A 16,266-nucleotide genomic window follows, 5' to 3' on the forward strand; every position below is an offset into this window, starting at 1 on the left:
GCTGACCTCTCTCTACTTTACAGGCAGAGGAAGTGGTGTGTGTGGGGGGGGAGCCGGGAGGTCCTCATCTCTACCCACACCTAGTCCACCACAGACAGTGGAGAGGACCTGACCATGCTCATGAAGGCCACAGCAGAGCACAGGATATAGTGAGACTGGCCAAGCTTGCTTCTGGTTGCTCCAGTGAAGACTTCAGACCAACTTTGAAAATTCAGAGCTGGGAGAAGTCCTAGGCCACTGTGCTCAGTGCGGGTCAGTGGGCTCGGGAGCAATGGGGCAGGGAGCAGGTTATGCAGTCCATATCCCCAGACCTCCCTTTCTATCCACCTCTGCAAAATGACGAGTTATGAGCGGGGTCCCACCACCACCTGGTGGCAACATACTGTAGGCATGCCCTAGCATGTGTGGCCAGTCTCCAGACATCACCCACCCTGTCTAGGTGATCCCCAACCCCCCTAGGCCTGGGCAGGGAGGCAGCCGTGTCCCCCCATGCCTGAGGCAGTGGACAGAGTTCCCCGTCCAAGGGCACCCACCGGGCGGGGGCAGCTCATACTCCACCTCCAGCACCACGCGCTCGCCCACATTCTTCAGCAGTGTGATGATCTCGTCATGTCGGAGCCGGGTCAGATGGATCCCGTTCACTGAGCGGATGTAGTCACCCACATTCAGGAGATCACTCCTAAAGCAAGAAAGCCAGAGTCCACGTTGGGACCAATGCTAGCGTCTGGGTACCAACATTCACTCCACCCTCCCCCCGGGATCCTCCGGGAGCTGAGACTCAGAGTGGCCCTTCCTTTGTCCAAGGCCACACAGCAAGGGGGTGGGATAACACCTGTTTAACCAAGGCCCAGTGTGACACCCAGAACTTCCCAGACTGTCCCACTGTGTTGGCCTGGTACAGCACCACGCTGACATCTGTGACCATTCTGCATAAGCCCAAGGAACAGCCATAGTGTCCCATCCACTGCTCTTCTCTCAATTTCTTCCCATGGTCCTTTGAAGCCCTTCTGATTGGTTCATTGGGACACTTGGGCCAACTTCCAACATTTGTTGTCTAAGGAAACATCCAGGACCGTGTGTACAGGGTACTACCTTAGTTGGAAGCCTGGAGGGCTTCCTGGAGGTAGTGACTTCTGTGTTACATACAGAGGGATGAATGGGAGTCTGCCAGGAGCGTGCTTTGGGGGGGGGGGTCAGAGGGAATGGCATGGAAGGGTACATGGCCTTGCCTGCCTGGGGTACTGCGGCCACAGGGGAAGAGAAGGAAAGAGGCTGGGCCTTGAATCAGCCTTTGAGAGGCTTCCCTGTGGTGGACATCAAGCTTCTTCACGTATCTGTGTCCCCATGGTCCCCATGCCCTGTGTACTGCCCCACACCTCTCACCTGGCCGCCAGGCCCCCAGGTCTCAGATTGGAGACTCTGGGCTTCCCGTCCTTGTCGGTCCCTCCTGAGATAGTCAGGCCCAGAGTGCTGCCCTCACGCTTGATCAGCTCCACCATGGTGATGCCCCGGAACTCCTCTGTAGACAGACCGGAGGATGAGCAGGCAGTGCCCACTCTGGGACCAAGACTGGGGAGGCTAGGGCCGGGAGGGAGGTCGGCACTCAGCCACTTTCCTCCGGGTGACATCACCCTCCACCAGGGAGGATCAGAGAGGGTGAGTGACCACACTGAGGGCACAGAGCCAGTTAGTGGCAGTGCCTACACTTCGTGAGTGGATGGAATTCTCAGGGCAGAGCTCAGGGCAAAGTGGGATCCACTGTACCTGGAATGCTCTGGCGGCGGCACACCAGGGCCCCGTCAGCCCCCGCTGCGTCCTTCCCCCCTTTTGAGTAAGGCCCATCGTCTGTGGGAGAAAGAGAGAAATTGGAATCAGAAGCTGGCCCAGGCCCCCACTTCATTCCCCTTGAGGAGCTAGCTCATCTACTTCATGCCATTCACCAGTGATACCTGGTATCCGGTCAAGGTGTCCTGGGGCTATCTTCGGGGTTAAAAATGCTTGGGTAAGGATCCCCACATAGGGAGCTTCTCAGCCAATCCATGGCTGAGCATCTGACATGCCCATGTCACAGTCCATATTGTTATCATGGTTAATGTTACCCAACTATCCAGAAAGGGAGCTAAGGCTCAGAGAGGGAGAACTCACGTTCAGAATCACACAGCTTGTGTGTGTGTGTGTGTGTGGGGGGGGGTTATGACCTGGCTTAGAACTCAGACCTATTGGCCCTGCCCCAGGATCTAGATGCATACCTGGTGGGGCAGGCACTTACCACAGTTTTTGTGAGCAGACCTGGCCAGTGCTTCTATGTGTGTGCGTGTGCGTGTGTGTGCACATACACGTGTAGATGTTAATGTTTTACAGATTATAAACCCCACTTATGTGTAAGTCCACCAACCTCAGCTTTATTGGATGAAAAATCTCTTGCATTGCATCATCAGCCTGCCCTCCCCCCAAAAAAATGCTTAGCAGATGGACAGGGGCCTGCCACTCTCTTCCCAGATCCTTACCACTCCTCTCTCATTTCCTGTCTCCTTATCTTCCTAGGATGTGTCTCATCTGCACAGACATTTATCTTTGGGGGATTTTTTTTAAAGAGTTATTAGAGCACAGTGTGGTGGAACACGTTGTAACCCCAGCACTCCAGAAGTAGAGAGAGGTTAGGAGCTCAAGGTCATCCTCAACTATATAGTGACTTCAAGGCCAGCCTATGCTATAAGGCCCTCAACAAAACAAAACAAAGAAACACCCTATCTCAATATTTCAAATATAAAAAAAATACAGTCAGCCCTCTGTCTCCATACCTACAGATTCAACTATGAAAAAAAAAAATGTTCAGAAAAAAAAAATGCTCCTATACTGAACATGCCCAGGCTTTTTTTTTTTCTTCTTCCACGAATCCTTAAGCAATGCAGGACAGCAGATATGACCAACATGGACATTCTGCTGGGCATTTTAAGAAAACTAGAGATGAGGTAGCTTAGTTATCCCTCAGTATTCACCGGGATCAGGTCTCCCAGCCCCTGAAAAACCCCAGGCCTGCAGATTCTCCAGTCCATTCATAAAACAGTATGTTATTTACACAGCTAGTACCTTCTGACCCAGACTTCTGGGTAACACAATATTTAAGATGATGGGGAAAAATATTTGCATATGTTCAGTACAGCCCAGTACAAATATCTCCTGGTAATTTTTATGTGTGGTTGGTTGGCCCACAGCAGAGGGACAGGCAGTGCAGAAAGCTGACCGTCCTTGGAATGCACACAGGTGACATACAAAAATAATGTTATTTTAGGAATGTGATCTAAGCTTTGTGGCTTTTGTTATTCGAAGGCCTTGGAAGCATCTCCCCTTGAACACCCGGGGACAACCCCAGCCCAGCAGCACCTGAGTAACCCAGAAACTCTGATGTCTCAGTGGCCTGCACTGGCCTGGGAGAGCTGTGCCTTTCCCTGTCTGCTAACTGATGGCCTCCACCCCTTCCCAGGCTCACCCACATCTGTGTTTCCGAGGTCTGGAGTTGCAGGGTATCCAGATCACCGGCCCTGTGGTGAAGCCACTGCCTCTCCCTCCCTCCTACAGGACCCTTGTTGTACACAGTCCCTTCTCTGGACTTTGCTGTTCTCACAGCTGCACCAGGGGGAGGGAGGTGAGACCTTCATGTCCCCCGACAGATAAGGAAACTGAGGCTCAGACTGGCAGTTCCAAGGTAGACTTTGTGCCGTCCCCTCCCCATCCCATGGCTCAGGACCTCTTGACCAGGCTGCATACCATACTCCGCCAAGCCTCCTTCTTCTCAGCACCCGACTGACAGCCATTAAGCTGGCAAAGCTCCCTGTGCTAGCTGAGGAGGGGGCCATCCTTCCCAGGTACCAGGTGTATCTGCAGCCTCCCACTCCTTCCTCAGACCTCACTTGACCCTGCGCATGGCCCCTGTGTCTCCCTTAAACAAGTCCAGCTCAGAGCAGAAAGGTCCATCCTTCTAAGTGGATTGCGCCTGCCATTGGACAGCTGGAGGGAGGTATCTTCTTGGGGCTGGTGTCAGACAGAAGTCATGGTACCCCTGCAGGTGGCAAAGGCCACTTACCTCATCCCAGCTAGGTCTAGCTATATTAGGGGTCAGCCTGGGCTAATCAGCCTCAGGCAAGACAGCTTGGACTATCCAGGGCTCAGTGAGTTTTTAAACCTCAACTCTACTGCCTTTTTTTTTGGAAGAGGGTCTTTTTATTGCAGGAAGGTTCACAGCATCCCTGGTCTCCATTTCCAGACATCAATAGGTCCTGAGGCAGTCAAAAGTGGTTCCAGGAATTACCAAGTGTTCCCTGAGGGAGCCACATCAGTCTCCACCGAGGACCACTGTTCCATGATCAGGGACATGCTCAGTCTACACAGGGGAAAGGCTTGGCCAGGGTCAGGGCCACAGCTCAACTGAGGCCTATGGAAAGCTTCATCGTCTTTATTCTAACCCATGAGAAACTGTCGGGGTTCCCCATTTACTCTGCTGAGTGGCCAGGCTCCCTTTGCTTCCCCCGAAACTGGTAAATAACCAGTTAAACAGCAGTTAAAGTGAGCAGTATTTTTAGGGCTCCTGGAGTGGGGTCCCCAGCAGCTCTGTGTTCACCCTCCTCAGACCCATGTTCACAGCCATTGCTGATGCAGGCAACACACCATTTAGTATAATGCCTCCCGTTACGGCTCCCTCGTACGTCCTTCATTATCTCCAACAAGACGTTTCTGAGCTAATAAAATTAGAAAGGCTGCGTTCCATCAGCAATGTGGCGCAGATGTCTCTAGATTTCACCAGGACGATTCTGAAATTGAAATGTGTCTTATCCCGGGCAAATCATATCCTGCCTCATAGGCTCTCTCCCTCTTGGACTGTGCTGGGGAGATGAGAGATAAGATTCAAGGTTTATGTGTCTTTGGGGAAGGGTATGAGGACCTGTATTTCAAGGAAGCTGAGGACCACGTTTATCCAAACCAGAGCAGTGACTCCTTTGTGACACATCCTGAATACCTGTGGGTTGAAGGTGGAGATTTGAACCCTGAAGATAAAACAGAAGGACCAGGGAACTGAAGGTCAAGCATCCCCAAATGCTGCTCTCAGCAGCATGGGTTGGGCAAGCTAGCTGCTGAAGGAGGGGACCCCGTTCCTAGAGCGTCCCTGTGGTGTCTTTGCAACCCATCTTTAAAGATGGCTCTCCCTGCTTTCTTCATCCCAGTATCCAGATCTTGTCCAGTGCTGAACTTGGCCATGGTAACTTCCATGGGACAGCTAAGTCACATGGGTCCTCTAGTTCTAACACTGAGTAGCCTCAACTTCATCCTTCATACAAATCCTGCTAGCCTTGGGCTCCGGCTGCCAGCTGTGCAGTTCCAGGTTTTGATGGGATGAGGTTACAAGCAGGTCAATGGCATTGTGCATGGAGTCAGTAAACGGACTGGGGAGATGGTTCAGTGGATAAAGTGCTTGCCACACAAGCATGAGAACCCAAGTTCAGGTCTCCCAGAACCCACATAAAAAGCCAGGCATGTGCACATGTCCATATGCACACACACACACACACACACACACACACACACACACACACACACACACACACACGGGGGTGGGGGGGGAGCAGGCTTTTGAATCAAAGATCCCCCAGTCATATTCAGAGTAACCCCTAAGGAATGGATAATATCTACCGATGCATTTTCAGGGGGAACATCATGCCTCCCCCCCCCCCCAACCCAGGACAACCTTGGGATGGGAGAGACTGAGGCAGAATTCAAACCAAGAACCAAAGCAGGGTCAGAACTGCCAACTGGCTACATGCCTAAGTCTCTATTCTCTGTGGTGGGGGAGGTGTCTCCCTCACTGAGAATGGTGAGAAATTAGGGGACTGCTTTATTTATAGATGTCTCCATGGGGTTTGGCCCCCAGCATGCTCCCTCAGGGAATATGTTCACATTCTCCTGTCCTCTTGTATTTTTTTTTTTTTTTTGGAAGGGGGGTTCTTGGACCTAGTAATTACATGCTTAGAGATGAAGGTTTTTCAAAAAACATCTTTCCCACCAATTTCAGCTGGAAACATGCATAAAAAAAACAGGGATATTTTTATCTGCATTTTCCTAGTCTCCTCCTTCCAGCAATGGCCAATTATGAGCACTACTTCAGTCAATCGGGGCTGTAGAAATTGCTTCAGAGGGAAATTCACTTCCGGGGCCCATGGGGAGCCAGGGCACAGGCCTGGACACCTGGTCCTGGCTGCTGCAACTAGGCAGGCGGAGGTGGGGGCAGTCCTTTTCCCTTTGTGTTTTCTCAGGCAAATCTTGCTGATCCGCCTTATATCTCCCTCCCTCTGCAGCCCCAGGGAGCTACTGAGCTCTCACAAAGGGAAAGCGGAGCCCGCCCCTTGCCAGGCTGCTGTGCCAGGGTGCCGCCCAAGTGGAGTGCCTGAAAGGGGGCATGGGACCAGGGGGTGCTGTAAACTTAGCTGAGGCCTGGCATCTGCACCAGAGGCAGCTGAGCAAGCTGAAGGTGAAGACCCCTTAGTGGGATCCACATGTTCCCATGACAGCTGGATCCCCACTCCCAACCCTTAGTACCCCACTTTCACAATTCCTGGAGAGAGGCTGCTTGGCATCACATCCCTGGCCAACTTTGATTTGACCACCGGAATATGGAAGGCATTGTCGGTATGCAGAAGGAAGGGTGAACTTTGGAGTCAGGCCAGCTTGGCATACTGATACACAAGGGGGAGAAACTGAGGCACGGAGAGGGTGACGATTGCCTCATGGCAAAAGATGGAACAAGCTTTGCCTCAGGCCCAGTTCTAAGAACTTCAAAGTCATTACCACTCAGTCCTCACGATAAGCCTGAGTCCAAAACACCACTGTTACTATCATGTGATAGATGGAGAAACCGAGGCACACAGAAGCTAAGGGAACCACAATAAGGATACTCAGCTCCTAGATGCATTCAAGCTCAGGCCACATGGCTTCCCAGAGCATCTGGTCCTGCCCCCTATGCCCCTTCCCTCTGAACATGATAACACCTCAGCAGTCCCTGGACCTCTCTGTTCCAAGAGACATTGGTCCACAGTGACACCATTGTCCCTGCAGGGCTGAATGAGCACAGGGCTGAGATGTGGGCTTTGGTCTTCCCAGCCAATAGGCCTCCAGGCAGCCAGTTTTCCACAGGCAGAGGCATGGGACGACAGATAAGACAGCCATGGTACATTTTCAATGGTATGAGCCCAGCAGCCACACATCAAACAGGAAGCCTCACTGTGCAGTGCCAAGGTAGCCAGAGGCAACAAGGATGGGCAACCCGGTTGGGCTCTTCCTTGGCCAGCCCGCTGCCAAGCATCCACACAAGCTGCTCTTCACTGAGAAGTCTCCCTGGGGTCCCTGTGATGGGGAGACTGGAGCCACATCCTGGAACCAGGTGATCCCGACACAAGCGGGAAACATCCTTCACTCCTGTCTCTATTCCCTCCCCTAGCAAGAGCACCAAAGACGCCAGGTGAGGATGCAGGACATGCTGGCCAGGTAGGGCAAGGCTCCTAGCAGCCATGACTAGAGTCGCACCTCCCTGTGCCTGGAAGACTTCCCAGACACCCACAAACCCCTTCTCTTACCTCCTGCAGTAACCTGATGAAATATCCCCTGGTCAGGGAGGACATGCCATGGGTCTGTAGTCCACACTCACCCCAACACTTCCTGAAGTCCCTACCAACTCTCCCCATTTTTTCCTCAGCACTCAACATTATCAGAAAGACCTCACTGTGCTTCAAGCGGGAGCGGGGGCGGGGTAGGGCTGTCTAGCATTTTGTAAGCACCTAGCTTTTGAACGTACTCCCCAGTTGTGGATGAGGAAAACGGCCATCAAAGAAGCATAATCAGTGGGCGGAGGCCAGGAATAGGAAGGGGTTGAGCCTGGGTGGAGCCCACCTCTCCCTGGCTCCAGGCTCCTGGCTGATCCCCAAGTGGGTGGCCTCTAAGGTTCCCCCATGGCCACAGCCCAGGCCTAGAAGTGGCTTTGATGAAGCCCCTGGGGAGGAGGGTGCCAACAGGGATCATGCATTGCGCATACACTCTGCCTCAATTGTCCCGAGCCTGCTGGGTGGCCAGTACTCACTAAAGCCTGGCAGCCCCTGGTGACAAAGACATCTTTGTGGTCAGGAGTCAGAGGACATGCCCGTCCTTCAGGCAGCGTGTATATGCTGGGATGGGCGGTGGGTGGGGCTCCCAGCCATTTTGGTCTGAATCAGGCCTACTGTATATGTCACATCTTCCATCCCATCGAGGCCCTAGAGGCTCCCAGAGAGAGCCTGGACAGTCCCAGGATGGAGCCTGAGGAAAGATCTACGAGGGTAGAGTCCATCCAGGCCAGAGAGAGCCAGGCCGCCTGCTCCACCAACCCCAATGCCAAGTCCACTCTCACAGAGGCCTCAGCCCCCACCCCACCCCACCTCTGCAGAGACCACCTGTCGGCTGCCTTCCCCAGCTTAGGAGAGGCCCTACAACCAGGCCCGGGCAGTGAGAGGCCCCGTGGCTGGTTTAGCAATGGGCGTGGGATCTATGTTGGGTCCTTAGACTTTTGAGGGAACTACTGAAAACAGGTTCTCTGACATGAAGCATGGCGGTCAAGAAGGAGGAACAGGGAACAGGCCTTGCCTACAGAGGAGCAGGGAGGGGATAAGGAAATACAGAACACCTAGATCCTGCTGCTCCCGGAAGTCAGCTCATCCTGAGGCGGGTGTGACTGTGAGGTCCTATGACCCACAGAGGAGATTCTCAGGGGCTGAGGGGAGTCGGGGAAGCATCCGAGTCGAAACTAGAGAGCCAAAGAGAGGCCCCGAGAGCTCGGGAGCAATACTCGGACTCCAGGCGTAGCCGCTGCCTCCTGGGAACTCAGGGCTTGAGGCGGGTCAGGAGAACACCCGAACACAGGCCCCACTAGAGGTGGAGGAGGCCCAGGGGCCAGAAGATCAGGACACAGGCTGCACCGGGGGCGGAAGCCTGAAAGCCACGGAGAGAGTGGGGTGAAAGCATGGCTGGGCTGGGCTTGAGCCAAGCCCAGAAGTTGTACCATCCCCAACTCCGACGGTTACAACTGAGGTGTCCCTGGAAGGAGACCTGTGGTGCTCAGTGGCACAGACCCTGGAAGCTGTGGAGGGGGGTGTAGGCTGTGGAAGGGATTGGAAGCATTGGAGGGTGGTGACCCTAAGGCACAGAGAGCGGGGTGACCCACACTATTGAGGCGGGGTGGTGGTGGTGTCAGGCTGGCTCAACAGGCTGAAGTTAGGAAACAGACAGATGGACCGAGACATGGATCACTGTACTCACCCCCCACCCCACCCCACCCCGCTCCTCCCCAGACACTACAACCACCACCAAGGAATGTGACAGCTGGTCCCCGCCCCTCATCTGAGTTCCAGAGCCCAGGGCAGGCTCAGTCCCAGTGGACAGCCCCATGCTCCCAACAACTGGCACCACTGTTCTTCCCCCTGAGGCAGGCGGGGCAGCCTCCCCAGGTCTCTGGCTGAGCACCCTGTAACCTGTGCCCCAGGGGCAGCCCTGGGAGACAGCCTTCCAGTGACAGGCAGGCCAGCTCCCGAGCAGACAGCCCTCAGCACCTGTCTGGCTAAGGATCCCATGCCCTCTTTCCCACTCAACTTCCAAAGTCCCTGTCCCCTAAAGTGGCAGCCCCGTTCCTACCATCCAGGCTGCCCTCTGTAGTCCCCAGCTGCTGTGGTGTCTGCATGCCCCACCTACCTGCCTCCGCAGGGCTGTCCCGGCTGAGCCCACACAGCATGTCTGCAGTCTCTGTACTGCCCACAGCTCCCAGCCACACACCAGGTCCCTCCCTCACCCTCCCGAGGAGGGGCCCAGGAGCTCCCTCCCACTGGCTGGGCATAGTCCACGCACTGCAGCCCGCTCTCTACTTAAAGGGGACAAGGCTTCCACCGCTGTAGCTCCAAGATGAGTATCAGGCCCCTTCAGGCCCGGAACATATGGCAGCACCTAGGCTCTTAAAAGAGCATGACCCTGGGTCCTCCCACAGTGTCCTGGACACAGGGTTCTGCTCCTAAAGTTCCCCAGGGCTTTGGCCAATGACTGTCCTTTCCTGGGTTTCAGTTTTTACATATGGAAAGAAGGACAGGACTTTCTAAACTTTATTCTTGTAAGGAACGGATTCCAGCAGGACCAGCATGGGCATCAAGTCATAAGTCACAAAGTACAGCCATGACATCCCCCTGGGCACCTCTCTGCAGGTGTTCACAGTCCTCCCAGGACCCTGGCACTGATGCCCTTCTTCTCTCTACCCCACGTTTCTCTTTGGAAGGTAGGGCTTAGGGACCATGAATCCAACAGCCTACCATACACAGTGTTCACAAGCATTACATGAAGTCTGAGTGTGCCAGGCCGAGGATCTTCCACCTCTAAGCTTGATGGGCAGAGGCAGCTGGTCATGGGCTGCAGTCACAGCTGGCAGGCTGCCCCTCGCCTAGCCCAGCTGGGCCCCAATCCTGAGCACTGATAGGCCTCCTTCACTCGGGGCACAGGACCAACCAGGAAGAACCTAACATGGCCCCAGGCCCTCTCCAGATGGGACAGCGGTACCCACTCATTGTTCTTGCCTCATCCCACTTTCCCAGGGCTACGCATGGGTACTGAGAAGAAGGGCAGAGTATCAGTGACACAAGGCACCAAGCAGGGCTATCCACAACCTGTGTACTTGCACAGGGCATCCAGATGAATGCAGCAGAGATTTCAATACAGGGTCCTCACTCCCAGGGAAATCCTGGCTGCCTGGTCACTATGGAAGTCAGGTTATGCTCACAGGCTACCCCAGGCCCGCTCCTGTGGCACCTTCAGATGAATTCGTGTTCTCTATCTGTCTACAAGCTCAAGTCTCTGCCCTGCTCTGACTCCCTTAGGAGGCCTTCTTCATCAGGTAACCTTGAGTAGGGAGGGGAATAGAGGGTCCAGACACTGGGCAAGTTCTCTGGGCCAGCACTGAGGCCAAGGCCAAAGATCTGGGAGCATTGTGCAGCCATGGGAGAGTTAGTGAGTCTGGAAAAGATGGGCCTGGATCCCATCTGGGTGAGCCGTACCAAGCTGGGAGAGCGCACAGGCTCCATGTGGCCCCCTGCCTGGAAATGGCTGGGAGAGACTGGCCATGAAGACATGGGCCTTCACCAGGGTACAAGAGGGCCACCTGGGCATCCCAACGCCACACCAGTGTGAAGGAAGTCACCAGAGATCCTCTAGCAGAGCCCCCCCCCCCCATTTGTGGCCCCTCGAGGACAGAATGGCAAAAGATACACAGGCGTCTGGCGTGACGTCTGCTCTTTCCTTAAGAAAACATTTGTTCTCTTGACAGATGCGTTTAAAGAGTGATTCTGATTGGCGGTGGGATCTCAGCTGGAGCTCTTCAGCTCTTGGTTGCTCCTTTGGAATTTACTTTTGTGGCTGAGAAGCCCTTGGAAAGGTCACCCCATGGATTAACAGGCGAGCCTGTTGTGCTGGGCACTGGGGGACTGGAGACAAAACCAGACAGGAAGGGAAACAGGTCCTGCCTCTGCCCTGCCCCCATCACCCACCTCACACTTTTATTTCCTTTTATCTATGCATATGTGAGGGAGTGACTGTTGGTCCACCTTGGAAAAAAGGGGGTCTAGATGTGAACTCTGACACAGAACGGATAAGCAACTTTCTTGAGGTCACGGGGCAGCTGATCTGGGCGGAGCTGAGTCTCCACCACCCCGGGAGTCTGAGGCCCGGGACCACTCAGGATTTCAAGGGCTCGTAAAGAGGTCTGGAGGTGCAGATGATGAGCATGTAGCTATCTGAAGCAACCAGGAAGAGGTTTTTGAACCTGATTTTGAAGGATAAGTAGAAATGAGAAAGCGGGTACCACGTGAACCTGTGAGCAATGTCTTCCTGAAAGAGGAGGGAGAGACAGCAGATGGAGCCAGATGAGGTCTGTGAGGTCTCATTCCTCCAAAGTAGGGTCTGAGGGATGTCGCTCACCCCACCACTGGGGACTTGCTAGAAGTGTGGCCGCTCGGGCCAAACCTATCTGTTAACAAATGCTTCTGAAGTCTAAGTTTGCTTTCCTCCTGCAGGCGATGGGGCTGCCACAGATGGTTGTAGGGAAAGAGGGTGAGGAATCTTTGCCAGGATACTCAGGCATCTTGGAATGCTGCTGAGAAGTTCCACCTGGGAGCCAAGTGCAGGCCAAGCTGCTTCTGGGACCTGCTCCAGCGACCACCCCTCTAGCCCAGAGCTGCCAGCCTTGGGGAGGCAGAGGAGAGGGAGACAGACCGGAGGGTATACGCAGTGGCTGGGAGCCAGGCCTCTTGCAGTTCCCAGAGATAGCATCTGACTTATCTGTGCTCGGACACACTGGACAGTGTGGGTAGCCTGGAGGGTAGCTGGACCACTGGGCTGGCAGAAGACTCTGCGTCTCCAAACCCAGAGGCTGTGTGTGATTACCAGGATGGTTTGCTCATTCAGCCTCTCTGATCTCAGCTTCCCAAGCTGTAGAATGGTAGCATAAGCATATATCCCAAAGTCATACCACCGGGCATGAGGAGACGGGAACACGGCTCCTCACAGGCACGCTGGCCCTGCAGTTGGGATGCTCCCTGGTGTCCTCATGCTGATGGACTCGCAGGGTCTCCAGAGACCCAGGGGCCATGACCATGGTAGTCAGCAGTGTATGGGTCCTGGGACAGAAGCCTGGGACTGGATTATGCCTTCTCCACTCTTGGGACTACACTGTTACCCCACCAGTTGCTGACCTACCTTGGACTCCGGGGTCCAGCACAGTGAGGCCAAAGCAGGTTCCTTCCTTTGCACAAACCCCTGGCTCAGGTGTTTCATTCCAATGCTGACAACAGAGACACCTGCGCTAATGGCCGGAGAAAGCATCCATCCATCACCCACCTGCCAAGCACCTCACAGCAAGACTTAGACATGGACTAGCTGCTCTGCCTCAGGATGGTCAAGCTTCATTACCCGGGAGCTGCGAATGGCCCCAGATGTCACACCTGCAAGGGGGAGGATGGGACCCTGGAAGAGCGGTTCAGACTATGACAGTTCTGCTGTGGCCGGCTCTCCCTATGGGGCTGGCCCCAGACCCTCCCACCTCACAGGTCCCCTGTCCCTGCAGGTAGGATGTTCCCTGGGGCCCTCATGTTGATGGACTCCCAGGGTCCCCAGGGACCCAGGGGCTGTGACCACAGTAGCCAGCAGACAACCCACTCTACAATGGGAACCCGAGACCCAGGGGGGCCTTAGAAGCCCCCTCAGCACTGAGCTAGGCCTGGCCTTTGCCCTTCCTCTCACAGTCCAAGGCTGAATCCACTGTGACACGAGCAAGCTGTGTCCCCAAACCCACCCAGGCCTCTCAAGTGACAGGCGGAAATTAAGTCTGGCAGGGAGGAAGGCTGAGATGGCAGTGGAGGACAGTGAGATAAACCCTTTATTGCTGTGGGCTTGAGTGGCTTCCTCCTCCTCCCTCCCCAAGCAGGGGCAGCAGTCCCTGGCCTGGGGCCTCTGCATCACTCCTGTTAAAGACTTCCAGAAAGTGGGGACTCTGGGGGAAGCAGAGGCCAGCCTGCCATTCTGTCTGTCAGAGGGGAAGAGAACTGAGTCAGGCTTCCTTAGATGCTCTCCGGCTATGTCACACCTATCGGAGGTGTTCACACCTCCCAATCGCCACGGTCCCTTCCGTACAGTGCTGCTGATAGACCCACCTGCTGCTTGTGCGATGGACAGCAGAACACAAAGAGGTCACTGGCTCGGGGTCTCAGGAGGGCCAAAAGCAAAACATAACAGCCAGAGTAGAAGGACAAGGAAGAGGTAAGTTCCAGAAGATACTCCACAGCTGACCCAGGCCGAATGGGAGTCACCCATGACACTACTCCACCCAGCACCTGCTGTGGAAGCCCCACATCTTTCCTTTCCCAGGACTAAGGGGTGAGGCAAGGCTGGAAGCCAGGCCATCTGTCGGCGGCGCTAACCTGCCCAGAGTGCCCGGAAGCACATAGAAGTGTTCCCATCAGCCCACGTCCTGGGTAGTCCAGTGCTGTGGACAGAAGGATCTCGTTCAGAGGGCTGGCACTCCTGCTGCACCTAAGGGGTTTCTGGAGATTGGGGCGGGTCAGAGTGCCATAAGCCAGAGCCTGGCCATGGTAGAGGCAACTTCCACAGGATCTCCCTCCCACAGGCCCCATGCCTCCCTCTATGTCAGCAATTACGGCCCTCCTGGAGGGAGAGAACAAGAGGGTCCAACCAAGTAGGGGCTTCTCTAAACCTCAGACCCTCCTCTAAAACATGGATGATGAAGGGTGTGCTCCTGTAGTGTTTTGTTGAGAAGTTCAGGGTGTGGGGCACAGAAAGGTGGTTGGTGTAGGTTTGTACATCCATAATCCTACCCCACTGAGGTTTCCTCTTCCATTGAGGTCTTCACTAAGCACCTCGGACCTCACTCATAACAGTTACTAAGCACCTCATACCTGATTCATAACGTTTGCTAAACACTTAGTACTTCACGCAGAGGGCATTTACTAAGCACCTAGTACGTCCATCAAGAGGACATTTACCAAGCTTTGAGTATCTATCAGAAACTGAGCTGGAGCTGCTGTTTCTGTAATGAGTGAAGCAGACAGACCTCATACTTCCAGAGCTCCCCAGCTAAGAGAGACCAGAGAGAGGAATCAAGAAAAATATACGTTCGAGGTTGTGTTGGGCATGGGAATGATGCTAAGTGAGGAACTCGGGGAAAGTGGTCAGGAAGAGCCCCTTCGAGAGGTGATCTTTAGGCTGAGACACAGATGAGAAGAGGCAAGGAGGAAGGTTCTGGGCAGGCAGGGGGACCGTGCTTATGGTGGCTGGGGGCAGACAGGAGCTAGGACCTCAGGGATGCAGATCCAAAGGGTCCCGGGAGGAGAGCTGGACTGTGTTTGAAGGGAGCCATAAGAGGGTCCACCTGTTTTCAATGACAGCCACATAGGGTACAAGGGACTGGATGGCTTGGGGATTGGGGGGAAGCGACCAGAGAGGAAAATGAGTCAGTTGCCTCGGAGGCTGGAGACTTGGATCCCAGGCCCCTTCCTGCTCTGTGCCTCAGTCTCCTCTTTGGGCACATTAAAGCTTTTGTCACGAAGGCCAGTAGCATTTATTTGGGAGTTGGGACCAGATGTAGGGGGCGTATACGTTTAGAATCCCAGCACTTAGAAGGCTGGAGAGGGATTGCCATGAGTTCAAGGGCAGCCTGGGCTAGACAGCAAGATCTGGTCTCGGATGGAGAGAAGGAAGGGACTTGGGGGGGGGGGGGCAGGGTTGCTGCAAAGTAGGAAGAAAGAGGAAGACAGGGCAGAGAGACCGCCGGCCCATCACACTGGAAGATGGGAACACAAGTTCCTGTTTGACTCTCCTGAGCAACACGTGTCATGACTGTGGGGGATGGGAGGAAAGTGGCAGCCTGGCTGGAGTGTGGCAGAAGGGGTAAATGGAGGCAGTGTTTACAGGAATAACCTGTCATCCAGTGTTCCAGCACCTGGTCAGACGCCTGGAAGATGCAATATCTACATCCTCCTCAAACCTGGCCCTGGGAGTCTCCTGCGATGAGGACACAGGGTGAAGCTCTGCCTGCCCTGAAGGGGCCTGACAGAGCCACAGAGCCTGCCAGCCTGCAGCTCCCTGCACAGACCGGAGGCTGAGCCGCCTCAAGAGCACAGGTGTTCTGAAGGGAGGGAACCCTGTGCCCTTGGAACCTGGGGTATAAGAAATAAATAGCCTTCTCTGGGGACACTGGGCAGCCATAGGAGAGTATGGAGAGAGAGAGAGGTCAGCTTAGGGTCTTAGAAAATAACCAAGTGGACAGAGATCCTGGGGAGCAGGAGATGGCTTCAGCTGACCTCAGTCAACGCACCACCCCCCATTCTCCTGTCCTTGGGACCATTTTGTCCCTGTAGACAAACTTGGGACCATTAGCCTCTCTCCCTCCCTTCCCTTTCACTACCCTTCCAACCCCCCGCCCCCCAAAACAAAATCAAAACTTGAATCATGTCAACATGAAAAAGTATTAGGCCAGGAGTGGAGAGATCTAGGTCTGAGGTCCAGCTACAGCTCACCAAGGACCTACTGTGTGCTAAAAGCAGAACACACACCGGAGCATCAGCATCTTCCTCAGGATGGGTCACACTCAGGGGGCCACAGAGGACATAAACCCACAGAGGTGAGGTGGGAAGGGCATTGCCAGCA

The 16,266-nt window shown here is 54.5% G+C and overlaps 1 protein-coding gene across 5 annotated transcripts in view; it reads right to left on the reverse strand.

Moving 5' to 3' along the window:
• Positions 1 to 16,266, reverse strand: part of Grip2 (glutamate receptor interacting protein 2) — an 83,342-nt gene that overhangs the window by 23,787 nt on the left and 43,289 nt on the right. For 3 of the 5 annotated variants that reach the window (XR_013050026.1, XM_042273657.2, XM_006972546.4), the window contains exons 2-4: positions 1,765 to 1,845; positions 1,384 to 1,519; positions 534 to 679 (exon numbers count right to left, since the gene is read on the reverse strand). Coding sequence is in view for 3 of the 5 variants with exons in the window: in XM_042273657.2 (XP_042129591.1) it covers positions 534 to 679; positions 1,384 to 1,519; positions 1,765 to 1,845 (363 nt within the window). In the remaining 2 variants the exon portion in view is untranslated. Of the gene's footprint in view, positions 1 to 533; positions 680 to 1,383; positions 1,520 to 1,764; positions 1,846 to 9,762; positions 10,105 to 16,266 lie in introns of those variants that run through there. The other 2 variants (XR_013050025.1, XM_015988984.3) reach the window with 2 other exon arrangements.

The sequence above is a fragment of the Peromyscus maniculatus genome, chromosome 3 (genome assembly GCF_049852395.1).
Source record: "Peromyscus maniculatus bairdii isolate BWxNUB_F1_BW_parent chromosome 3, HU_Pman_BW_mat_3.1, whole genome shotgun sequence".
In the NCBI taxonomy this organism is placed as follows: Eukaryota; Metazoa; Chordata; class Mammalia; order Rodentia; family Cricetidae; genus Peromyscus; species Peromyscus maniculatus.